General features: G+C 42.4%; 3 protein-coding genes across 5 annotated transcripts; all 3 read left to right on the top strand.

The window, feature by feature from the left end:
• The first annotated feature begins 1,706 nt into the window (after window positions 1-1,706).
• LOC115694126 (1-aminocyclopropane-1-carboxylate oxidase homolog 1-like) lies at window positions 1,707-3,919 on the top strand. The gene is made up of 3 exons (XM_056314430.1): window positions 1,707-2,402; window positions 2,752-3,073; window positions 3,475-3,919. Exons 1-3 carry the CDS (start codon window positions 1,861-1,863, stop codon window positions 3,736-3,738), a joined length of 1,128 nt encoding a protein of 375 aa, XP_056170405.1. The 5' UTR covers window positions 1,707-1,860; the 3' UTR covers window positions 3,739-3,919.
• Window positions 3,920-7,262: 3,343 nt separating this feature from the next.
• On the top strand, window positions 7,263-26,843 carry LOC115669318 (1-aminocyclopropane-1-carboxylate oxidase homolog 1-like). Of its 3 annotated transcripts, XR_008817184.1 has the most exons (4): window positions 23,399-24,119; window positions 24,469-24,790; window positions 25,192-25,518; window positions 26,698-26,843. XR_008817184.1 is itself a non-coding variant. In XM_056314434.1 (3 exons), the coding sequence occupies exons 1-3, from the start codon at window positions 7,285-7,287 to the stop codon at window positions 25,453-25,455; spliced, it is 1,128 nt and encodes a 375-aa protein (XP_056170409.1). In that variant the 5' UTR covers window positions 7,263-7,284; the 3' UTR covers window positions 25,456-25,636. The 3 variants fall into 3 exon arrangements, 2 of the variants coding, with proteins under 2 accessions (XP_056170409.1, XP_056170408.1); XM_056314434.1 differs by lacking the exons at window positions 23,399-24,119; window positions 26,698-26,843 and adding an exon at window positions 7,263-7,826 and having other exon boundaries at window positions 25,192-25,636; XM_056314433.1 differs by lacking the exon at window positions 26,698-26,843 and having other exon boundaries at window positions 25,192-25,636.
• Window positions 14,751-16,956, top strand: LOC130138900 (1-aminocyclopropane-1-carboxylate oxidase homolog 1-like). Its single transcript, XM_056314428.1, has 3 exons — window positions 14,751-15,428; window positions 15,999-16,320; window positions 16,433-16,956. Exons 1-3 carry the CDS (start codon window positions 14,881-14,883, stop codon window positions 16,694-16,696), a joined length of 1,134 nt encoding a protein of 377 aa, XP_056170403.1. The 5' UTR covers window positions 14,751-14,880; the 3' UTR covers window positions 16,697-16,956.
• Window positions 26,844-26,955: the final 112 nt, after the last annotated feature.

Raw genomic sequence — 26,955 nt, forward strand, 5'->3', positions numbered from 1 at the left:
GATAAGTGACTCCAAATAGAGCAGAGTTGTGGAAAATCCTGAATGAGTATGTCTGGACTGGTTATATTAGATATCTGAGTTTGTGGTAGGACTTTGTAATCACCTGTTTCGATTTGTGCAATAAAATCTTGCTCGTCTAAAACAAATCAATATGAAAGTCCATTCTTCCGATGCATTGTGGAATGTGACTATCTTCTTCAAATGATTGGCATTAGGTTTTGGCGCTTATGAGTTTACCTCAAACTGTAATTGCATCTACAAGAACCTCGAGTTTTAGATACGAAGGAGGAATTGTCATTATTCATATTCAATATTGGAAAGAAGTGCACATTTAGGCATCAAACTTGCGCAAGTGATTCACAAATTGTCTATTAACAACAAGTAGATCTATCACAAGGGAATTAGTAATGTGTCAAGAAAAATTAGTACAAGAAGCCGTGAAAACACTTTTTGATAATGGAATTCGCAGACAACCAATGACTGATGGTCATAACAAGGTTTATAAGTCGTTTTCGGATGTAATTGAAGGCAAAGAGGGAAGATTTTGTGAGAATCCGCTTGGCAAATGGGTCGATTATTCAGATCGTTCTGTCATTGTCATAGGACCCTCACTTCCATTACATCGATGTGGATTGCCTCGAGAAATAGCAGTAGAGCTTTTTCGGACATTTGTAATTCATGGGCTAATTAGACAACATCTTGCTTTAAACATAGAAGTTGCTAAGAGTAAAATTCGGGAAAAGGAGCCCATTGTATGGGAAATATTGCAAGAAGTTATGAAGGAGCATCTCGTATTGCTGAATAGAGCGTCTACTCTGCATAGATTAGGCATACAGGCATTTCAATCCATTCTACAATCAAGTCCTTGTACACATGAAACTTTTCCCAAGTAATTCTCTTTGTTACCAACTACAGCAAATTGAAACGAGCGTATCAATCTATTCCTGCCAAAAGTTTGTTGTTGAAATAAGTGATGGAAACACAGAACGAAAAGCTATTGAACATTAGCTTAATTGTTCTGCAACTCGATCAGCACAAATTGATCGTCAACAATTTACTTCATATTCTTTACTAGCATCGACAAGCATGTCTGTGACGGCCCAAACCAAGCGGCGGAGCGCGGGGAGGAGGGATGGCGGTGTGTCCGCGCCACTACCCTGGACATATGCAGGGAAGTGGGGTACCTCTCCTGTCCCACATCGCCTAGGGAGGGAGCCTTAGGCTTGCTTATAAGGCTTGAGGAGCCTTAACCTAGTACGACGCGTTTTAAATCCGTGAGGGTTCCGGCCCAAAGCGGACAATATCATGCTAAGAAGGGACCTCGGGGCGTTACAACATCGGCTTCAACTTGTCCGAGTAAGAGAATAATTGGCTCAATTAGACAAATTCTACAAGTTCAAAAACATGATTGCACAGCAAATTTGATAATGACTCAGAAAAAGAATGCAATCATGAACCAAGTGTGCGCTTTCTCCTTGAATTCACCATTCGCTGGTCAGTGTTTGCAGCTGTAGCTGTCCCTAGTCTCCGCTCGCAATCGTCCACTTGCGTGGGCTATGTGGCGAAAGCTTCTGGTGGGTTCCAGAAACCGCACCATTCATGCAGATCGCGGGTGCAGCTATCCCAGGTTTGAGTTGGCCTAGATCCACGCAACTTTGTGCATAAATGAATCTCACTTCACATTTACATCTCAAATGAAGAAAAAAAATGAGTTGACATGTATCTGTACACGCGGCAACCTGTGAATGGCTTGTTGTGTCTGGGGAGTCTTAGGCATTCACTTGGTCACAGCCTCACATTGATCAGGGCTCAAATTCATCCAATCTGGATTAGGGCTTCAAACTTTGTCACTACAAGATCATGCAAACCTTGCCGAGTCATGGACAATTCATCACTCGCTGCAACCCGGGTTATGATAGAGAGAAAGAATTGCAGGAATTCGACGAGACCAAGGCCGGAGTCAAAGGCCTTGTGGACTCTGGCGCGACCAAGATCCCCAGAATCTTCATCTTCCCACCCGAGAACTTGCACGGTTTGTCAACTGATGCAAACAGGACGACAATCCAGTTGCCAATCGTCGATCTTAAAGGCTATTGGGATTCTCGGAGGGGAGATATCATCGATGGTATTCGCGAAGCATCAGAGGCATGGGGTTTCTTTCAGATAATCAATCACGGGATTCCGCTCGACATGATGGACGACATGTTGGAGGGTGTGAAGAAATTCCATGAGCAACCAGTGGAAGTGAAGAGAGAACTGTACTCTAGAGATGGTACGAAGAGAGTGAGGTACTTTTGCAATGGAGATTTGTTCCTCTCAAAAGCAGCGAGTTGGAGGGACACTGTCATGTTTGATTTCCAGGATGGTGGCCTAGACCCAGAGGCTGTTCCTCCTATTTGCAGGTATGTGTATCACTTATGAAAGCTAAAATTGGAGTTGCTACGTGAGATGTGAACAGTTGTGGCCATTTATCTTACTAAGGACAGGTTGAGGTTCAATCTAACATCCTCTGTAACTGTATTTTCAAAAACCCAAAACCGTGCAAAGCAGATCATTCAGTGTAATGCATGTCTACACGGTTGAAAGCCCGGTTTTTGAGTACCCTTTAACAACCTTGGTAATAGTAGAGGGAGTGCAAAGGTGTTCCACAAGTGGAATATGCATTTGGTTCGATAAGAAAAGAATGTATTCTTTGCTACAGACCTTGATACTGAAAACTCACACACAATGCTTTCATGTGCTCGTTTGCAGAGAGGCAGTTTTCGAGTACGAGAAGCATATGGCAGAACTGAAGACATCTTTAGCTGAACTATTATCGGAGGCATTGGGCCTTGGTTCTGATTATCTCAGTGGCACCGAGTGTATGAAATCGGAGACGGTCCTAGGCCATTACTACCCAGCTTGTCCTGAACCAGAGTTGACTCTCGGTACAGTTAATCACTCGGACATATCGTATCTGACTCTTCTCCTTCAAGACCACCACGGTGGCCTCCAAGTCCTACATGAAAACCACTGGGTTGATGTGGTTCCCGTGCATGGAGCACCACTAGCCAACATTGGAGACTTCATGCAGGTAAAGAAAGTTCCAACTTTTTTCGGGCCTTATGTTTTCTGACCTACATGGCAAATACAAAATTGACCTCAAAATATGTCTAGCTGGAGTCGAGTTATATCGCCTTTCATCAGATCAACAACTATATAATGAGTCTGGACAAAATTTCTGAGCGACCAATAGAATGTAGTACGATCTAAGCATGATAGCTTGAACGCTTGAGAAGAATCATAAGTGAAAAAACATAGCCATGTTGCGAGGCACGGCTTTATTTCAACTCTTGATCTTAAACAATCGTGCCATGCACTAATTAGAGGACGACATGAAAACACACTGCCTTCTATGCCCGGCTCTTGGCATTCATCTTTACCCCATCTTTTGAAGTCATAACTCCTTTTTCTGGCCTAATGCGATGGTTGCAGCTTGTTACCAACAACAAGTTCAAAAGTGTGGAGCACCGAGTACTTGCCAGGCGGGTCGGACCCCGTGTTTTGGTCGCGTGCTTTCTCTCCCCAAGCAGGACAGAGAAAACCACATCCCTTGGGCCAATCAAGGAGCTTCTCTCTGAAAATAAGCCGCCCATATACAAAGAAACCTCTCTTTCAGAATACGTCAACTATTACAAATCCCATGGCCTGAGTGGCAATTCAACACTTCCTCATTTCAGGATAAGTGACTCCAAATAGAGCAGAGTTGTGGAAAATCTGAATGAGAGTATCGTGACTGGTTATATCATGTATCTAAGTTTGTGGTAGGACTTTGTAACTACCTGTTTTGGTTTGTGCAATACAATCGTACTTGTCGAAAACAAGTCAGTGTCAAATTTAATTCTTCTGACGCAAAGTGGAGTGTGACTATGTTCTTCAATTGATTAGCATTAGGTTTTGGCGCTTACCAGTGTCCCTCAAACAGTAGTTATATCTTCAAGCACCTGGAGTTTTAGAATGCGATGGAAGATTCATTGTAATTAATAGTAAATATTGGAAAAAAGTGTACATCTTCTCATTAAATTTGCACTAGTGATTCTAAAATTTTAATGTATTCCTTGTACTTAATAATTTTTTACCCATCAAGTCTCTTTGTTACCAACTCCATCAAATCCAAACCAGTGTGTCAATCTATTACAGCGTGAAGTTGATGTCGAAATAAGTGATGGAACTATAGAATGAAAAGCTACTGATTGCTTGTTCTGCTACTTGATCTGCACAATATAATTGTCAACAATTTACATCATATTCTTTACCAGGGTTGACAACCACGTAGGCTTCAATTCATCCGAGTCAGGAAAGATTGGCTCGATTGGACAAATTCTACAAGTCAAGAACTTAATTGCATGACGAATTTGGTAAAGAAATTTGAAAAAGAGTGCAAATTCATGAACTAAATGTATGCTTTTTCCTTGAAAGTTTCCCCATCCCCTCTTCATTGGAAAATGACCATATGTTTATCTGAGGTATTACCCATGATTTTCTGATTGCCTACAAAATGCGAGGTCGTCATTTTCCTTCATACCATCCACATAGACTATTTTCACCCCCAAAATTCTTCTCCGGAGGGTGAGAACAGAACACAGAGTTGATGTACAATCGTGTTCAGGAGACAAATCACGAGCAAATCAATTCAATTCACCGTTAAGTGCACATCATTCACAAATGTGCCCAATGTACCATGAACAGAAAGGAGAGTGAACTTATTTCCGGCATAACTATAAAATGCGTGTATTTTAAGTTCCTGCCATTTGGTACGTGTTGGAGAAGGCACCGAGGAGCAAATGCTCATATCTTGTTGAATTCACCCTCAATGCAACTGCATATAGCAGCAAAACAGCGGAGTGAAGCAAGAAAACTTGAAACTTAGAGCGTTGGAAACATCATAACTCTCATCATGATAGGTCATTCAATGCACAGCGGCTCCAACATTGAAAAGTTTCAAGGAGGATGCGACTCGTGCGAACTCAAACCCCATTCACGTGCTCATTGGTGTGTAACGGGGTCAACACTCATCTTCACAAATGAACTCACCAGGAAAACAAGGATTCCTCCCTATTGCCAAGGAGAAATAAAACACAAAGGTCAAACTAGAATTGGACCAATCCATGTCGTGGATGACTTACGTGCACATATTACAGAGCATCTGCTGGATTAAGGCCAAGGGCTGCACGTTGCATTTCAAGCTGAAGTCTGGGTTTGCGATATTTGCGTGCGACCAGAAGACATCCATTCTGTGGATGCTTATTTTGTTGAGTGTGACAAGAAAGAACAGAATGCAACCAATATTAATGTATTTCATTCTTGAGCAAACACATCATTCAGATATCAAGATCAACCACAAAGCATATCCGTATCTTCTCACCATGTTCTTCGGTGACACCTCTTTAAGATTGTCAGACCCAAGCTTCTAATTGCTTCTGCTATCTCAAGAAAATGACTGCACTCTTCACACGACATCTGCACACATCAACCACATTTGGATGGTACTCATCAGTTAATTCAAAAATGGTATTTGCGGACCAAAAGAAAGTATAAGGATTATGTTAAAAATGGAAGCTCCCTCCCACCACTACCCACTTCATTCTGGAGATGCATGGCAAAAGCAGTTATTATCAACTTTTTTTCTGGAAATAATCATCGACATTCCTCCCCTAATCACAACATGGTATTAAACAAGATCTCTACATGATAACATGTCCATACCTCCGCAAGCAGCTGGCTTCTTGCAAAGATTTTCGACCCTGATTGAGTAAACCTTGAGATCGATGCCCACTCCACAGTCCAGCTCGATCCTGGTTCATTATTGGAGGTTCCGCGTAAGTCTGGTTCATTATTGTAGTATACGTGCAATGTGCCCTAGATGTCTAATTGATAGGATGACCTTGTCCAGATATCTATGAAGATGAATATGTGGAAAGTAAAATGAGCTGACAGACAAAAAGCATGTCAAGAAGATGCCGATAAACTGCAGGCTGTTTTCATCTACAGTTTTTAGGAGAACGGTCTTTTCACCTTCGATTCGGCGCACTTGTCTTGCTTGCCAGCGTCCTAAGTGATGCTCTGTAGAAAAAGCATATGCTTGATTATGTGCTCCAACAGTGCATCGATACTACACGGCAATTGTTTGAAATTTTGTTAGTGCAGAAAGGAACATATAATCCTGACAACAAGCAAAACCATCAAAAGCAAGAACACAGCAATTACATTTGAAATTGCTTTTGACCCACTGGGCACCAACTCTCTAGTTCCTTTAGACAATCTTGAATCAGTTGTCTGTCCCTTGGCCTGGGCATAAGATTTTCCCCAGGTCTAGCCCTCTTTTGCTGTTTTTCCCAAGCTCCGATGACCCGTCTAAGAGCTCGCCATGTAAAGTTTGACAAGAAGAGGAAATACTTGCGGAAGACATCGCAAGACTTCTGTCTGATGAACTTAGGCCTAGTCCTTCCCTATGATAGGGCTGATCAATTGAATAACCCACTGATTGAGCAGTGACCTTAGAAGGGCTAGAGCTGGAAGCTTCTGGAACTCTTCCTGAAACCATTGGAGACCATAACGATTTGGAAATGATCCCTCGTTTTTCTCGTCATGACCACTCTGACAAACTTTAGCCGCTACAGCTTCCAGAAGATGCTCTGAGTCTGATTCATTCGTTAAACAGCTATTGCTGATCCCTGCTGATATCTGCAATGGGATTTCAGCTTCTGCTCTGTCTTCTTCCCAAACAGTTATTGCCTATTTGCATGCTCACAAATAAGGTACATTTCAGAATTAGATATGAGATATTTCTCGTGATGTTCCACCTTTGTGTAGGTGAATATCGATGTCAGAGTTTCAAGGCCTGAAACTAGACTTTGTTGCCTTGGTCGCATTTCAGCCCCTCCATCGATATATTGGCATTCTATGTGAAATATGATGTGATAATTGCTAGTTAATCGAAGCAATTTGTTTTTCATTGCTGATATAAAGTCAATGCACCTGATAAATGCTTGAGAGAATAATAAAACACTTCCCTTATTTTATTAATTAGGCCATGGTCATCAGCATGTGGCCAGATTGGATGTTTCATTCGACTAAAATTCTAATCCAGGCACTATCCGGTGAAAAGAGAACCTTTCGATCTCCGTCAATGCGACTGGCACCTACGGGCTCTCCTTGTTTCTGCAAAAAATAAATTGTAAATAGCCTCACAGAAAGGGTGCAATTCAATCCTCTTACTAGGCTTCAAAATTTCCCCTTACAAAGATGCAAACCTTGCTCAGTCATGGAGAATCCTTCACCTGTAGCGCACCACATTACGACAGAGTGAAAGAATTGCAGGAATTCGACGAGACCAAGGCTGGAGTCAAAGGCCTCGTGGACTCTGGTGTGACCAAGATCCCTAGGATCTTCGTCCACCTGCCCGAGAACTTGCATGGTTTGTCATCCAACGCGAACTGGACCGGCCTCCAGGTCCCTATAGTCGATCTAAGAGGCTATCAGTATTCTCACCGGCAAGATATCATAGATGGTATTTTCGAAGCATCGGAGGCTTGGGGGTTCTTTCAGATAATCAATCACGGGATTCCGCTTGATGTGATAGACAACATGTTGGAGGGTGTGAAGAAGTTTCATGAGCAACAAGTGGAAGTGAAGAAAGAGCTGTACTCTAGAGATCGTACGAAGAGAGTGAGGTACTTTTGCTGTGGAAACTTGTTCCTGTTAAAAGCAGGGAGTTGGAGGGACAGTGTCTTATTTGATTTCCAGGATGGCGTCCTAGACCCAGAGGCTGTTCCGCCTATTTGCAGGTATACGTATGACTTGAGAAAGATAATAATCGGAGTTGCTACGTGAGATGCGAACAGTTTTGGCCGTTTCTTTTGCAGAGGACAGGTTGGGGTTCGCTTTAACATACTTTGTATTTTCAAAAAAGAGAAACTGTGTAAACAGGATCATTCAGTGTAATGCATTTTGATACAGTTCCGAGCTTGGTTTAGGGTACCCTTTAACAACCTTTGTAATAGTTAAGGGAGTGCGAAGGCGTTTCACAAATTGAACATGCATTTTTTTGGATAAGAAAAGAACGTATTCTTTGCTACAAACCTCGATATTGGAAACTCACACGCAGTGCTTTCATTTACTCGTTTGCAGAGAGGCAGTTTTCAAGTACGAGAAACATATGGCGAAACTGAAGGCTTCTTTATCCGAACTATTATCCGAGGCATTGGGCCTTGGTCCTGATTATCTCAGCAGAACCGAGTGTATGAAATCGGAGAAGATTCTAGGCCATTACTACCCAGCTTGTCCAGAACCAGAATTGACTTTGGGCACGATTAATCACTTTGACATGTCGTTTCTGACTCTTCTCCTTCGAGACCACCACGGTGGTCTCCAAGTCCTCCATGAAAACCAATGGGTTGACGTGATTCCAGTGCACGGAGCACTTCTAGCCAACATTGGAGACTTCATGTAGGTAAAGAAAATTCCAAATGTTATCTGGCCTCATTTTTTCTGGCCTACATGGCTAATACGAAATTGACCTCGTGATATGTTTATCTGGAGTCTATTTCGATCCCTTTCATGGCATCAACTGGATAACGAGTCTAGACAATACTTTCTAAGCGACCAGTGGAATGTAGGATGAACTTCCCATGATACTCTGAACACTTGAGAAGAATCACCAGTGAGATGACAGAGCAACGTAGCTAGGAACGACATTTTAACTGATCTTAAACATACTGTATTCTATCCTGGCTCTTGGCATTTATCTTTAGCACATCTTTTAGAGTCATTACTCCTTTTCTGGCCTAATACGATGGGTGCAGCTTGTTAACAACGACAAGTTCAAAACCATGGAGCATCGAGTACTTGCTGGGCGGGTCGGACCCAGGGTTTCGGTCGCGTGCTTTCTCCCCCCGTGCAGGATTGAAAAGGCCAAACCCTTTGGGCCAATAAAGGAGCTTCTCTCTGAAAACAATCCAGCCGCATACAAAGAAATCTCTCCTTCGGAATACGTCGCCTATTTCAAATCCCATGGCCAGAGGGACAATTCAGCACTTCCTCATTTCAGGATAAGCGATTCCAAATAGAGCATGGTCGTGGAAAAGCCTGAATGAGTGTGTCTTGACTGGTTATATCGTAATATGAGTTTGTGGCAGTACTTTGTTACTACCTGTTTCGATTTGGGCTTTAAATCTTACTCATCTAAAACAAATCTGTGCCAAAATTGATTCTTCTGATGCATAGTTGTGACATCCTAAAAATTTGTCCATTTGGGATTTATGAAATACTGGGTTTTATGAATGTACTCGTAGTTAGTTCTCGCCCGGAACTGATCATTTCTGGGATACTAACCATTAGGGAAAGGCTAACTGGGGATTTAAATTCGTGCGACTAAGAGAAAATTCGATCGTGAATTGATTTTCAATCATAAAATCGCTGAGGTGACATTTTGAGCCACTGTAAGCCGATCCAAGGATAGCTAGGGGTCAGTTCGCCACCGTCATAGCAGTGGATCGCGGGTGATTCCGCTGGACCACGAAATGAATTGACGAACGATCCTGAACCTATACCAAACGATCGAGCCCCTCGGATCTAATGATTGATCCTCGCGATTTTAATGACAACCAAAGTCGTCACGAACCGAATAAATTGCACGTAACTCGATTTATTATCAGTCATAGGTCGAATATGCGAATTTCCGCAAAAAGCCGCCCGTTAGTTTGAGAAACGCTCGAGTTGCGTTTAGTAAAATTTAATTATTTAATTGAGCCCAAATTGGACACCGGAAAATTTGGAAGTCACAACGGGACATTAGGACGATGTTACGGTTGGAATGTACAGCTTCAGATTTTCCAGAATCCTTTAGAAAAATTCAATTTTGGCGAGAAATGAGGAAAATGACCATTTTGCCCTTGGGAATTTGTGAAGGGCATGTTTTATGAGGGAGGGGCATTTTGGTCATTTTGCCCTAACTTTTTGGTTGGACATTTTTGCCCTTGGAATTTTATGAAATTCCCAAATTGCCCTTGGATATTTTTGGGTAAGATTCAATCTCGGCCGTCGGTTTCAAGATAAGATCGAATCTGAGCCGTCGATTTGGATTATTAGAGAAGGGCAAAATCGTCATGTGCCATTTTGGTCAAAAATTTACTATTTAGGTCCAAGACCCATTCTCTCTCCTCACTCTCTCTCCCTCAAACTCTCGGCAGCTCTCTCTCTCTCTCTCTCTCCCCCTTTTCCCGGCCGATCGGCCCCCCTTGCCCGTACGCCGGCACCGCCGCTCACCGCCCGCCGTGCCTCCGCCCCACGCCGCCGTACCGCGCCACCATCACCCCCCCTCGCCACCGTCTCTCTCCCTCTCTCCCTCCCGCTCGTGTGGCCGAGAGCCATGGCCAAGGAAGACCGCCGCCGCTCGCCATCGCTGCCCCAAGCCGCGCCGCCGCTCGCCCGCCGTCCCCGTAGATTGCCGCCGTTTTTCGCTCTAGACGTGTTAGTCTAGAGTGTTGGTAAGTCGCGCCCTAAACTCTATTTAGGACGTCGGGTATCGACGGACAAATTTTGTGATAGAATCGGGTTTAGTTAGGTGTGGAATTGTACAATTTTAGGTGCGGAAATATTTGGCGGGCCTTAGGAATTAAATTGGGAATTTTGGTGGACATTTTGAGGTTGAAAGCGGGCTGTGGACGGCTGATTTAAGTGCTGTGATGTGCGGTTGGATGTTTGGTTAGTGCCATTAGGTCCGGCTCGGAATTTTGTGAAAATGCCGTGAAGGGCTGGAATTGATTCGCCGCAGTTTGGTTGGGGAAAAATGGTAATTTGTGTATTTAATGAGTGTTTGATCGATGGCTGAATTGTGGTGATAAAATTGAGTGCATGATTGTGCCATTGATTGATTGAAATATGCTTGTTGTGTGCACGCTCGGGCCAGATTGAATCGATCGTTAAATTGGCCATGTAGAATGCTTAGTGAGCATGATAAATGTGTGTGAATTGTTGCGTGCACGGGCCACGTGTGATTGGCCAACGGATTGGCAAGCGAGTGTTGATCATGTAAATGAGAAAAAGATTGTGTACAACGTGGCATGTGTGATTGTGGAAATCCCTGAGGCGGTATCACTACGCGGGGATGTTTCCGTCATGAGGCGGTACTACTACGCGGGACGATGCCCGGTATTACCGGAGGACGGCCAACCTGAGGCGGTACCATTACGCGGGTTGTGTCGTAGGTGGTAGGTGTTGAGCCTGAGGCGGTACCACTACGCGGGCGAGATACACGGCCTGAGGCGGTATCATTACGCAGGCCCTGGAGTGTTGTGATGAGTTGGTCGCAGTGAACCTGAGGCGGTACCATTACGCGGGTCACTGGCGAGTGATGTGGGAAAGAATGTGACGAGGCAAGCGGGAATGCGTAAAATGTGATTTGAATATGCATGTGATTGCATATGGTGTGATTATGACTAACGTGCAGGTTGCACGCAGGATAGGCACGGTAAGAATGAATGATGTGCCGCTATGTGATGACTGGGTGTGTGTGATTGTGCTTTGTGATTGTCTGGAGGTACGTGATAGCCTAGGTGGGGTTTAGGGGTGTACTTACTGAGATATAATCTTACGGTTGTTTCAACCAAACATTTCAGAACCCGGCAGGAGCAATGAATCCCCCGCCACCGCCACCTGAGCGTTTTGGAGTCCCAATGCACACCGAGCATGATGTCGTAGAGTTTCCTATGGATGACCATATGACCTGGATTAGGCACACCACCACAGTTTTTGTAGAGGTAGGATTACAATTGTGGGAGCCCCGTACATACACTGCTTGGTTCTTCAGGGACGAGGTAGATGAGTTCAGTCCCGTTCGAGGATTTGACGTCCCTTTTGACGGAGTCGGGGATTGGGACCCGTCTGCTATTCCTCCCCCGGATGGCGAATTGACTAGTGTGGAGACCAGTTTAGCGCAATCAGGGCAACACCCGACATCCGCAGCGCCAGGATCTTCAGGGTCTGAGCACGAGCCGGAGCTGGAAGAGTCTCTGGCGGGAGACAATCCTATGGACGCAGATCTGGAACCGATCCCAGAGGAAGAACCAGAGGAGGAGGAACCCGAGGATGTGCCTGCGGATCCGGAGGACGAGCCTGCGGAAGAACACGAATATATACTCCCGTTTGAGCAGTGGATGGACCCCAATTTTGTGCCCGAGGACGATTTCTTTGAGGAGCCGGTCGAGGAGGAACAGATCGAGATTCCAGCTGAGTCTGGTGATATAGACCACCCGATCGAGATAGAGGCAGAGACGGAGTCCTCGGAGGATTCAGCTGATCACGGAAGTTCAGGTTCAGAGGACGAGGAATCAGGATCTGAGTGGACGCCGAGTAAAGGGCGTAGGGGCTAGCGTAGGGGCTGGAATTAGACCTTTATGGAGGTGTACCATTTTTGAGGATAGGACATCCAGGTCATCGATCCTTTTTGAATATCGGTGATTTTTGTGGTATGGTGTGCATGTGTATATGGCGGATGTAGATTGTGAATATTATATAAGTTTGGATAAGAAATGAAAATGTATATTCTCCCTATTTATCCCAGTTTTTAATTGTCCGGGTATTTTGAGGTTTCCGCTGCTTATTCAAATCTCTGATATTTATAAGTGAGGTCGGCGATACCCTAGGATATCGCATTAATCGACCAGAGAAATATGTCGCGTGCTCGATAGGGATCGGGGCGTGACAATAGTGGAATGTGACTATGTTCTTCAAATGATTAGCGTAAGGTTTTGGCGCTTATGAATATCCCTCAATTTGTAGTTACATCTTCGAGCACCTTGAGTTTTAGATGCGAAGGAAGATTCATCGTTTGTGATATTGACTGTTGGAAGCGTGAGTGATTTTCAATCAAATCCTTGCAATCAACTATTTTCCCTACTTGTTCAAAGCTCAAACTCCTTCAACCGAGCAACCTAGTTTTCCAGCCTCCTTCAAACGGAGGGAGGCTGGCAAGAACAGTACCAATTTGAACTACGGAGTCAACAGGTTCACCAGCAGTTCGCAAGCCCAACACAGATGCTTTGGCCTTGTGTGTCAGAACTCATGAGACAGAGCAACGGTAGTTGTAGGACCACCAGCGAATATATTGAACAGATATGCCCCTAAACTTTTAGAGAGATTTGTCTCCCGTCATGGCATCGAACTACTGGGCTCGGGGGACCAGAAAAGGCACCATGAAATTCATGATTTTGTTGTCAAAGAATAATAGGGATACGTGCACCAAAAGTCTTAAATCTTGTGGTAAGATTTGTGTAATTCCTCTATGAGATTGGAAGATTATTTCATGAGGAATTATGGGGCTAAATACTACAAGAATTATTAAATGTAATTGGAGACTAGGAAACACTGAGAGTATTTGAGTAACTTAAGTGTGATTGTAATCTCCGTTATATTGCTTGATCTATGGTGAAATTATTTGCTGCTCTCCCCGTGGACATAGCCGAACCAAGTAAATCTGATGTTCGATGTATTTTCTCATTGTGTCTATCTTATTATTCGATCGCTTGTTTCCATAACATAAAGCATGGTTAGTGGCTTCTCATTTACCAAGACTCATAGGAAAATTATAATTATGGAGGACAATTACGAAGCATGGCTACTAAACTACTTACCACAATTTGAGTTATTTTATTAGTGCATGTTCCAGCCCGGGAGGGATGAATTTCTTTTATTTGCGCACGTATAATTGCTTTGCAGAATCACTGTTGAGTTTCAGTACCCCAAAACAACCTTGCTGCGTCGGTCGCATTTTAGGCCCTCCATCAATATGTTGGCATTTGAATGTGAAATATCATATGACAATTGCTAGTTGATCGAAGCGATTTGTTTTCCATTGCCAATACATTGTCAACGTTCATGTTGAATTCCGCGTGGTTTTGATACCGCCGTTAGCTTGTGGTTTGATGTATAAGTGTGTATGCGTGTAGGATATGGATGGCAGAGAATAGCAATGGGACGAGATATACATATTTTCAGGGTTTCATGGGACAAGGATAGCATGATTAGTTTGACAGAATAGTTGTACAAGTGATAGAGGAGCAATACAAGAGACGTGGTTTCTGGTTTCTGTATGTTTAGCTCCCCTCACGGTGGAGGACTTGACCCCACACGTCTACATGAATGAGCCAAGCCTTTTTATAGGCATTCTCCACCGACAAAGTTGAAGAGATAGGACGGAGAAAAAGGATACCGCAATTCGTGTGACGCTCACTTGAATGTCATCACTTTTTTTAGGAAATCATAACACTTAAGTGGTCGAAAAAAAGATTATGACACGTTAGCGTCGTACGAAAGTTACGACAATTGTAGCTTTTTTATGCTGATATTTTGGAGTTCTTCTACATACTTTTCGTGGGCGCCTCTGTTTTTTTTTTTTTTTAAATCACAAAATCCAACTACTCTTTGAGAGTTGGATTCTTATACACACACTCTCGTGGACAGCAGTAGATTCAACTACCCACTATTAGACTTTGGTAGTTCTAGGCATTTCTTTCAAAAATGGATCACGTTTCAACGCAATGAATGCGACAAATGCTTGAAAGAAAAGCAACACTCTCCTATTTTTTATTATTATCAAGGCCACGTTCATCAGCATGTGGCCACAATGACAAGAAATTCCAATCCAGGCACTATCCGGTGATAAGATTATCTTTCGATCTGAGTCGATGTGACTGTTACCGACTCCTTTTTTTTTTGTTTGGTCGATAATTGGCACCTACCGGCTCCTCCATGTTTTCTGCAGAATATAAATGGTCATATAGCCTCACCAGAAAGGACACGACTCAATCACCTGAATAGGCTTCAAAGTTTCCACTTACAAAGATGCAAACCTTGCCCAGTCATGGAGAACCCATCACCGGTAGCGGACCACACTACGACAGGGCGAAAGAAGCAAAGGAATTCGACGAGAGCAAAGCCGGAGTCAAAGGCCTCGTAGACTCGGGCGTGGCCAAGGTCCCCAGGCTCTTCATCCACCCACCCGAGAACCTGCGCGACTTGTCCCCCGACACTGATGGGGCCGCCACCGGCCTCGAGGTCCCAATCATTGACATGATGGGCTATCGGGATTCCCGGCGGCGAGACGTGGTCAACGAACTCTGTAGAGCATCCGAGACGTGGGGGTTCTTCCAGATAATCAACCATGGTGTTCCGGTTGACGCGATGGACGGCATGTTGGAAGCTGTCAAGCAGTTCCACGAGCAGCCTGAGGGAATGAAGAGAGAGTGGTACTCAAGAGATGATGCAAAGAAATTTAGGTACTACAGCAATGGAGACTTGTTTAGGTCCAAAGCATTATCTTGGAAGGACACTCTCACGTTTGATTTCTCGCGTGGAGTGCTAGACCCAGAGGCGGTCCCTCTTCTCTGCAGGTCTGAATCATGATTGATATACTATTTATGTCGTGTTCCTATGTTATTTTGAAAGTGAAAGAGAACAGTTTTCCTTATAATTTCAATATAATTACAGTGGCGAGATATCTCGTATTCGATACTTCACTTTTTTTTTCTATTTATGATTTTCCCTTCTTTATACATATGGGTTCATTATTTCCACATGTATTTGGACTCGCGCATGTTGACCTTTCATCATCTTACTGCAGGACTGTTCAGATAAGAACGCGCGAATTGCGTCATACCATTTCATTGTAAACTTTTAGGACATTTGACTGTTCATTCGCACTCTAACGCAGTACCAGCCCTCGATCAAATTTCTTCCCACTTCCTTCATTTACTCGTTCGCATGTGGCTACTTGCCAACCTAACTCACTTATCTGCATAGGGTGTTTTCGATTCCCAGAACACATATTCAGTGGGCCAAGAAAGCATTTATTATTGTGAAAGTCTTGACTAATCCAAAACCAGAACCGCAACCGTGTATTATGTTAAAATGAGAGGAAAAGGTAGAAAACGTTCACGATGCTTTCTTTCCCTCCTCTGCAGAGAGCCGGTTTTCGAGTACGAAAGACACATCGAAAAATTGAAGATATCTCTGTCTGAACTACTATCAGAGGCATTAGGGCTTGATTCAGACTATCTTGGTGACATGGGATGCATGAAATCCAAGAGTATGGCAGGCCATTACTACCCAATTTGCCCAGAGCCAGAGCTGACTATAGGCATGATCAATCACTCAGATGCCTCATTTCTCACTCTTCTCCTCCAAAACCACCATGGAGGCCTCCAAGTCCGACACCAAAACCAGTGGATTGATGTGTCCCCAGTGCCTGGAGCAATCCTAGCCAACATTGGAAACTTCATGCAGGTACAAAGATCATTCACATTTGTCATTTTCCATGTATGTTTCCGATTCGATTAACGTCGAGTTATCTTCGAGTCAAAGAATGATTTTCGTTTTGCCTGATTTGTGGATGCAGCTTGTTAGCAACGACAAGTTCAAGAGCGTGGAGCACCGGGTCCTCGCCAGGCGGGCCGGGCCCCGGGTCTCGGTCGGATGCTTCCTTTTACCAGGAGAGATGCAGAAGTCGTATGGGCCAATAAAGGAGCTTCTCGATGAGAACAATCCACCCGTGTACAGAGAGATCTCTTTCCCGGATTATTTCGGGTATTACCTCTCCAGTGGCAATGGCCTGAATGGTGAATCTGTACTTCCTCATTTCAAAGTTATCGAGTCCAAGTAGAGAGTACAAAAATGTGTAAAAGCTTCATCGAAGGTGTTGGTGTTCGCATGAAATATGACGGCTCAATCTTTTCATTAGATATAGTAACAGGACTACAAGTGAACAGAATATTCAGAGTCCACATTGGTTACATAAGACTGAAACAAGAAATAGCCAAAATATGATTGCATGCCCCCTTCAATCTGTGTACACAGTTGAATCTCTTTGACCTCACTATGATAATAACTACTACTTTAATATAAGTTCTAAATTTGTAACGAGTTTCATTGTCTCTTTAAATCTCATCCAATAGAGCTCTCAAAGTCGATGTGGCAATCGCTCCAATGGCAAATTTTAGGACTGTAAATTTGCGTCATGGCATCATATTCGATTTTCGTCTCGTGTGTTTCGCTTCTTTCAAATTTCATAATGATGAAAAATTGTTTTTGGTAAAAAGAAGGCAACCAAAACTTATCAAGTTCTGTATATTTTGAGTTTGTCGAATTAAATTCGAATTTCTCTTGATAAGCCTGTGCTAGATACGACTTGAATATGATCCACTTACATCAAGTCTGCTTGTGATACGACACACTACATATCATTCAAACTTTGAGGATCAGTCTTAGTATTCCACGACACTGACCCTTGCGATAAAATGCCCAAATTGAGTGTTTCATTAATCGGAGAGCTCTCTTTTTAGGCTGCGAATGATAATCATTCCGTTTCTCTGTTTTTCAATTTTTCTATTCTTAAAAACAGGTTTGGAACATAAATTCGTTTGGTAATGCAATTTCATTTTTCTATTTCTGGAACAAATTTTGATTTCAGAAATAGGTTTGGAACAGAAATGAGAAATAAAAATTTTCTAATCCGGAACAAAAATGAGAAATAAAAAATTTTCTTATTACTCGCCTACGCTACTAGCCGGTCGCCCACCCACTGCCCACCCGCCGTTCGCCGGCCGTTGTCCCCCGCCGCCGCCTGCCGCCAACCGTCACCCGCCTCCCGCTTTTGCCCTATGACAGCTGCCTCCTACTGCCGTCCCCCACACTGGCCTGCCACTGCCTGCCCGCTGTTCACTCGCCAGTTGCCCGGGAGTGAGAAATTTTGTGCTGTTATCAAATATTTTTTTGTTTCGAGAACAGAAATTTGTGTCATTATCCAACGAATATTTTTACTTAGAAACTCATTCATGGAATAGAAATAGAAAAATATGGTCAGAAATTGATTTCTGAAACAGAATGGTTGTCATTCACGCCTTTAGTATCTAGGAATTTGACGATTAACACTATCTCATATTTGTCACACCCCAGCTTTATAGGTATAGGAAAAATGACACAGTCCTCCTTATGAGGATGCAGCCTCATACATAAGCAACATTAAATTATTATAAATAAAATATATCTAGATGTATGATAAAACAGCAAGTTGATTACAGGAACATTGTTCTAAAATCCCCCATTGACCAACAAACAAATTCCAACAAATACTATTTCAATGTAAGTGCAACTATATATAATCCAACTCCTAAATTCCCCACTGATACCACTCTTGTTCTATTTGCCGACAACTGTAGAACTTGAAAAAATAATTAAGATGAATGTTATAAGCAAACCACTATTCAGTAAGAAATAAAAATCTCTTGTAAGCAAATCGAATATCTATCATGCACATTTATAAACGGTACAATACACATATTTATTGAAATCTAGTATAATATATACATATATAGGGATTTCAAAAGGAACCACGGGAGCCAAAACCCAAACCAAACTCCAAATAAATAATTTCAAGTCTTTTCTAGTTGAGTTTCCTTTCTATTCGGCTAGTAAATAAAACAATGGGCTTCCGATGTTTCCATTCGGTTTAGTTTCAGGTCATAAACCTGAACCAGCCCGAAACACATTATTGAACATGTTTCGAAACCAAAATAATCACGGTAATCACTGAACACATTCATGAACATAGAAAGGAAGCCCAATGTCTTCCGCTGGCTCGTCCAATTGTCAGCCACTCCTTGCCATCATCTCCATCGTCGCGGGCATCTCCGTCATCGCTTTTGATTCTGTCATAAATGTTCTCAATTGACAACCTGTTCCCGGTGTCATCGTTGTTGTTCCTGTTCAAGGCTTGGTTTATGAGTACCCCTTAACAACCTTAGCAATAGTTGAGGGAGTGCAAAGGTGTTCCACAGATCGAACATGCATTTTTTTCAATAAGAAAAGAACGTATTCTATGCTGCAAACTTTGATAATGAAAACTCATCCAATGCTTTCATTTACTCATTCGCGGAGAGGCAGTTTTCTGAGTATCAGAACCACATGGCAAAACTGAAGACATCTCTATCCGAAATATTATCCCAGGCATTGGGGCTTGGTTCTGATTATCTCGGTTGTACTGGGTGTATGGAAGCGGAGATAATAATAGGCCAATACTACTCAGCTTGTCCTGAATCAGAATCGACTCTCGACACGATTAGTGACTTCAATTTATCGTTTCCGACTCTCATCCTTCAAGATCACCAAGGCGGCCTACAAGTCCTCCATGAAAACCACTTGGTCCATGTGGTTCCTTTGCATGGAGCGCTTCTAGCCAACATCGGAGACTTCATGCAGGTAAAGAAAGTTCCAACTCTTTTCTGACCTTGTGTTTTCTGGCCTACATAGCAAATACGAAATTGACCTCAAGATATGTCTCTCCGGAGTCAACTTCGATCGCCCTTCATTACATTAACTATGTAAGAGTCTAGACAATATTTTCGGAGTGGCCTGTGGAATGTAGTACGAACTTCCCACGATACCATGAACAACCATGTTACACACTAATAAGAGGACGACATGAAAGCGCACTGCATTTTGCGCCTGGCTCTCGGCATTCATCTTTGCCACATCTTTTGTAGTCATAACTCCTTTTCTGGCCTGATATGATGGTTGCAGATTGAACCAACGACAAGTTCAAAAGTGCGGAGCACTGAGTAATTGCCCAGCTGGTCGGACCCAGGGTGTCGGTCGCATGCTTTCTCACCCCGAGCGGGATGTAAAACGCCAGACCCTTTGGGCCAATGAAGGAGCTTCTCTCTAAAAACAATCCACCCATATACAAAGAAACCTCTCTTTTGGAATATGGCACCTATTACAAATCCCATGGCCTGAGTGGCAATTCAGCACTTCCTCATTCTAGGATAAGTGACTCCAAATAGAGCAGGGTTGTGGAAAATCCTGAATAAGTGTGTCTGGACTGATTATATCAGATATCTGAGTTTGTGGCAGGACTTTGTAATCACCTGTTTCGATTTGTGCAATAAAATCTTGCTCATCTAAAACAAATCAATATCGAAATCCATTCTTCCGATGCATTGTGGAATGTGACTATCTTCTTCAAATGATTGGCATTAAGTTTTGGCGCTTAAGAGTTTACCTCAAACTGTAATTGCATCTACAAGAACCTCGAGTTTTAGATACGAAGGAAGAATTGTCATTAATCATATTCAATATTGGAAAGAAGTGCACATTTAGGCATCAAACTTGCGCAAGTGATTCACAAATTGTCTATTAACAACAAGTAGATCTATAACAAGGGAATTAGTAATGTGTCAAGAAAACTTAGTACAAGAAGCCGTGAAAACACTTCTTGATAATGGAATTCGCAGACAACCAGTGAGGGATGGTCAGAACAAGTTTTACAAGTCATTTTCGGATGTAATTGAAGGCAAAAAGGGAAGATTTTGTGAGACTCCGCTTGGCAAACGGGTCGATTATTCGGGTCATTTTGTCATTGTCGTAGGACCCTCACTTCCATTACATCGATGTGGATTGCCTCGAGAAATAGCAGTAGAGCTTTTTCGGACATTTGTAATTTATGGGCTAATTAGACAACATCTTGCTTCAAACATGGAAGTTGCTAAGAGTAAAATTCAGGAAAAGGAGCCCATCGTATGGGAAATATTGCAAGAAGTTATGAAGGAGCATCTCGTATTGTTGAATAGGGCGTCTACTCTGCATAGATTAGGCATACAGGCATTTCAATCCATTCTACAATCAAGTCCTTGTACACATGAAACTTTTTCCCTACTAATTCTCTTTGTTACCAACTACAGCAAATTGAAACTAGCGTATCAATCTATTCCTGCCAAAAGTTTGTTGTTGAAATAAGTGATGGAAACACAGAACGAAAAGCTATTGAACATTAGCTTAATTGTTCTGCAACTCGATCAGCACAAATTGATCGTCAACAATTTACATCATATTCTTTACTAGCATCGACAGGCACATCGGCTTCAATTTGTCCGAGTAAGAGAATAATTGGCTCAATTAGACAAATTCTACAAGTTCAAAAACATGATTGCACAGCAAATTTGATAATGACTCGGAAAAAGAATGCAATCAGGAACCAAATGTGCGCTTTCTACTTGAATTCACCATTCGCTGGTCAGTGTTTGCAGCCGTAGCTATCCCAAGTCTCCGCTCGCAATCGTCCACTTGCGTGGGCTATGGGGCGAAAGCTTCGGGTGGGTTCCAGAAACCGCACCATTCATTCAGGTCACGGGTGCAGCTATCCCAGGTTTGAGTTGGCCTAGGTCCAAGCAACTTTGTGCATAAATGAATCTCATTTCGCATTTACATCTCAAATGAAGAAAAAAATGAGTTGGCATGTATATGTACACACAGCAACCTATGAATAGCTTGTTGTGTCCGGGGAGTCTTAGGCATTCACATGGTCACTGTTACACCCCGAAACCTATCAGGATGGGGGATGACAAGGCCGTCCTTCTATCCGAAAGACACAGCCTCAAACCATAAGGAATCCAACTCCCAAAAGTCCCCATGATATCGCTCTCGCTCTATTGGCTACTAACCAAGAAACCTGAAAGATTGGGGAAAGACAGGGATAAGTAACCACAGTTCAGTAAGTAGTGCGTATCTCTTCTAAGCAGATCGAGCAATCACTATGTATATATATAAAGTAATACTAAAACTTTAGAAACCAAATTCAGTATATAAAATACATATCGGATTACATAAGAGTTGTTTTATTTCATCAAGCTTTTGTACAAATAAGAAATACTCATTTAAACCATCATAAATATCAATGGTCAAGTTCATTGATCAATCTCTATTAAAAATCACGTCAATGATCTATTCCATTAACTAATCTCAAATCACATCACACGTCGATGGTCCATCCCATCGATTAATCTCATCAATCACACGTCGATGGTCCATTCCATCAACTAATCTTATGCTCATCATTAAACTATGATCACGTTTAACGCAGTGACAAAGGCGATCAAGTTTACCCCCCTTGGTTAGGTTTACCACTTATATAGCCGGCGGTTCGACCCAGAAAGATGTCTTGACAGTATGCATACTCCCCCCTTCAATGGGTTCTCGTCATAGCAATATGAGCCATCAAATAATTATTCTCCAATACTAGAAATCCAATCCAAAAAAGAATCTCATAAACCAAATAATTAACTTTTCACAACATAGCCCATTCGCGATTTTCTCAAACCATTTCTCAAATCATTCATAAACCAGTTTCACAATACAATACATATACGTAAACTTTCACGACACATTTTCATAATCCATTTTATAAATCACAATATGATTCCAAAACCATTTCATAAATCACAATACGTTTCCATAATCATTTCACAAAGCGATACATATATATAATTTCATAAACATAATTCGCAAATTGATGAGTAACCTTTTGTAACATTTTTCATAAAACGTTTCTCAAATCATCTTAAAACTCATTCCATAAACCATCTCGTAACATAATATATATATATATATATATATATATATATATATATATATATCCATTCGCAATATCTTTCTTAAAACCATTCTCAAATGACCAAGGAGTAGTAAATGCCCGATCTAGGCTTTTATGCAATAACAATGCTGCTATTTTAAGTTCCATATACATTTCAAGGCATGATTTTTATAAAATCGAAGAAGAGATAGCACCACTCACCTGAGAATGCCTACGACCAAACGACGAAGAATACTCGAACCGTCAAACTTGCAATCCTATCAAATAATCGAGTAAAATGTTACATTGACTGTGACTCGGCTAAATTAGGCTTAAACGCTAACATAACGACTCAAATCGCTCGTCCGAAGCGATTATCCAAAACCTTCCGCAACGCGGAGCTTGAACGCAAAATTTGGTTGCGTCATAATTTTCTCCACCAAACTCCATTCCAAGCAAGCTTATAGTCAATAGAAAGCCCATTCAAAGCACTACAATAACCCCAACTTGGCTAACCCAAAAGCAAGACAAAGGTGACGAAAATCGGCATGAAAGCTGCTGGTCGCGCACTGTTCATCACGCGTGCTTAACTTCAAAAATTCGTTTCGGGGAAACGGTAAATCCAAATTGAGTTCTGTAAAATCCCACAGCTCCATGATGCCATAAACTACCGATTATATATATATGCAGCTCAATGACTCAAAAATTAGACTACGCAGCTTGAATTTCGTTCAATTCCGAAATTTGAGCCCTAATTCGAAAAATACTCCGATTGAACGAATGAGGGGCTCGAATACTTATCGAGCATTGCGATACGAAGTAACTTCGGCTTGGCAAGACTCACGTGGCGAGTACACCTCTCTTTCTTCTTCTTCTTCTCTTCTTTCTTTCCTCTCTTTCTTTCCCGATTGTCCTGCAAGCTCTCGGTCTTCTCTCTCTCTCTCTAGGCTGTTTTTCCTTTATATAGCTGAAGTCCACTGCTTCTCTTTTATTCTTTTTGACTTTTCAACTCTTCTTTTCTTTTTCTTTTTTTTATTTTTGGATAAAAAGTACAAATATTACAGTCACAGCCTCACATTGGTCAGGGCTCAAATTCATCCAATCTGGATTAGGGCTTCAAACTTTGTCACTACAAGATCATGCAAACCTTGCCGAGTCATGGACAATTCATCACTCGCTGCAACCCGGGTTATGATAGAGAGAAAGAATTGCAGGAATTCGACGAGACCAAGGCCGGAGTCAAAGGCCTTGTGGACTCTGGCGCGACCAAGATCCCCAGAATCTTCATCTTCCCACCCGAGAACTTGCACGGTTTGTCAACTGATGCAAACAGGACGGGCATCCAGTTGCCAATCGTCGATCTCAAAGGCTATCGGGATTCTCGGCGGGGAGATATCATCGATGGTATTCGCGAAGCATCAGAGGCATGGGGTTTCTTTCAGATAATCAATCACGGGATTCCGCTCGACGTGATGGACAGCATGTTGGAGGGTGTGAAGAAATTCCATGAGCAACGAGTGGAACTGAAGAGAGAGCTGTACTCTAGAGATGGTACGAAGAGAGTGAGGTACTTTTGCAATGGAGATCTGTTCCTCTCAAAAGCAGCGAGTTGGAGGGACACTGTCATGTTTGATTTCCAGGATGGTGGCCTAGACCCAGAGGCTGTTCCTCCTATTTGCAGGTATGTGTATCACTTATGAAAGCTAAAATTGGAGTTGCTACGTGAGATGTGAACAGTTGTGGCCATTTCTCTTACTAAGGACAGGTTGAGGTTCAATTTAACATCCTCTGTAACTGTATTTTCAAAAACCCAAAACCGTGCAAAGCGGATCATTCAGTGTAATGCATGTCTACACGGTTGAAAGCCCGGTTTTTGAGTACCCTTTAACAACCTTGGTAATAGTTGAGGGAGTGCAAAGGCGTTCCACAAGTGGAATATGCATTTGGTTCGATAAGAAAAGAACGTGTTCTTTGCTACAGACCTTGATACTGAAAACTCACACACAATGCTTTCATGTGCTCGTTTGCAGAGAGGCAGTTTTCGAGTACGAGAAGCATATGGCAGAACTGAAGGCATCTTTAGCTGAACTACTATCGGAGGCATTGGGCCTTGGTTCTGATTATCTCAGTGGCACCGAGTGTATGAAATCGGAGACGGTCCTAGGCCATTACTACCCAGCTTGTCCTGAACCAGAGTTGACTCTCGGTACAGTCAATCACTCGGACATATCGTATCTGACTCTTCTCCTTCAAGACCACCACGGTGGCCTCCAAGTCCTACATGAAAACCACTGGGTTGATGTGGTTCCCGTGCATGGAGCACTACTAGCCAACATTGGAGACTTCATGCAGGTAAAGAAAGTTCCAACTTTTTTCTGACCTTATGCTTTCTGACCTACATGGCAAATACAAAATTGACCTCAAAATATGTCTAGCTGGAGTCGAGTTATATCGCCTTTCATCAGATCAACAACTATGTAATGAGTCTGGACAAAATTTCTGAGCGACCAATGGAATGTAGTACGATCTAAGCATGATAGCTTGAACGCTTGAGAAGAATCATAAGTGAAAAAACATAGCCATGTTGCGAGGCACGGCTTTATTTCAACTCTTGATCTTAAACAATCGTGCCATGCACTAATTAGAGGACGACATGAAAACACACTGCCTTCTATGCCCGGCTCTTGGCATTCATCTTTACCCCATCTTTTGAAGTCATCACTCCTTTTTCTGGCCTAATGCGATGGTTGCAGATTCTTACCAACAACAAGTTCAAAAGCATGGAGCACCGAGTACTTGCAGCGCAGGTCGGACCCCGTGTTTCCGTCGCGTGCTTTCTCTCCCCAAGCAGGACGGAGAAAACCAAATCCCTTGGGCCAATAAGGGAGCTTCTCTCTGAAAATAATCCGCCCATATACAAAGAAACCTCTCTTTCGGAATACGTCAACTATTACATATCCCATGGCCTGAGTGGCAATTCAACACTTCCTCATTTCAGGATAAGTGACTCCAAATAGAGCAGGGTTGTGGAAAATCTGAATGAGAGTACCATGACTGGTTATATCATGTATCTGAGTTTGTGGTAGGACTTTGTAACTACCTGTTTTGGTTTGTGCAATACAATCGTACTTGTCGAAAACAAATCAGTGTCAAATTTAATTCTTCTGACGCAAAGTGGAGTGTGACTATGTTCTTCAATTGATTAGCATTAGGTTTTGGCGCTTACCAGTGTCCCTCAAACAGTAGTTACATCTTCAAGCACCTCGAGTTTTAGAATGCGATGGAAGATTCATTGTAATTAATAGTAAATATTGGAAAAAAGTGTACATCTTCTCATTAAATTTGCACTAGTGATTCTAAAATTTAATGTGGTCCTTGTACTTAATAATTTTTTACCCATCAAGTCTCTTTGTTACCAACTCCATCAAATCCAAACCAGTGTGTCAATCTATTACAGCGTGAAGTTGATGTCGAAATAAGTGATGGAACTATAGAATGAAAAGCTACTGATTGCTTGTTCTGCTACTTGATCTGCACAATATAATTGTCAACAATTTACATCATATTCTTTACCAGGGTTGACAACCACGTAGGCTTCAATTCATCCGAGTCAGGAAAGATTGGCTCGATTGGACAAATTCTACAAGTCAAGAACTTAATTGCATGACGAATTTGGTAAAGAAATTTGAAAAAGAGTGCAAATTCATGAACTAAATGTATGCTTTTTCCTTGAAAGTTTCACCATCCATTCTTCATTGGAAAATGACCATATGTTTATCTGAGGTATTACCAATGATTTTCTGATTGCCTACAAAATGCGAGGTCGTCATTTTCCTTCATACCATCCACATAGACTATTTTCACCCCCAAAAGTCTTCTCCGGAGGGTGAGAACGGAACACAGAGTAGATGCACAATCGTGTTCAGGTGACAAATCACGGGCAAATCAATTCAATTCACCGTTAACTGCACATCATTCACAAATGTGCCCAATGTACCATGAACAGAAAAGAGAGTGAACTTATTTCCGGCATAACTATAAAACGCGTGTATTTTAAGTTCCTGCCATTTGGTACGTGTTGGAGAAGGCACCGAGGAGCAAATGCTCATATCTTGCTGAACTCACCCTCAATGCAACTGCATATAGCAGCAAAACAGCGGAGTGAAGCAAGAAAACTTGAAACTTAGAGCGTTGGAAACATCATAACTCCCATCATGATAGGTCATTCAATGCACAGCGGCTCCAACATCGAAATATTTCAAGGAGGATGCGACTCGTGCAAACTCAAACCCCATTCACGTGCTCATTGGTGTGTAACAGGGTCAACACTCATCTTCACAAATGAACTCACCAGGAAAACAAGGATTCCTCCCGATTGCCAAGGAGAAATAAAACACAAAGGTCAAACTAGAATTGGACCAATCCATGTCATGGATGACTTACGTGCACATATTACAGAGCATCTGCTGGATTAAGGCCAAGGGCTGCACCTTGCGTTTCAAGCTGAAGTCTGGGTT

Source organism: Syzygium oleosum, unplaced genomic scaffold (assembly GCF_021117445.2).
Source record: "Syzygium oleosum isolate NSW1041296 unplaced genomic scaffold, Sole_v2.1 Sole_v2.09, whole genome shotgun sequence".
Classification (NCBI taxonomy): Eukaryota; Viridiplantae; Streptophyta; class Magnoliopsida; order Myrtales; family Myrtaceae; genus Syzygium; species Syzygium oleosum.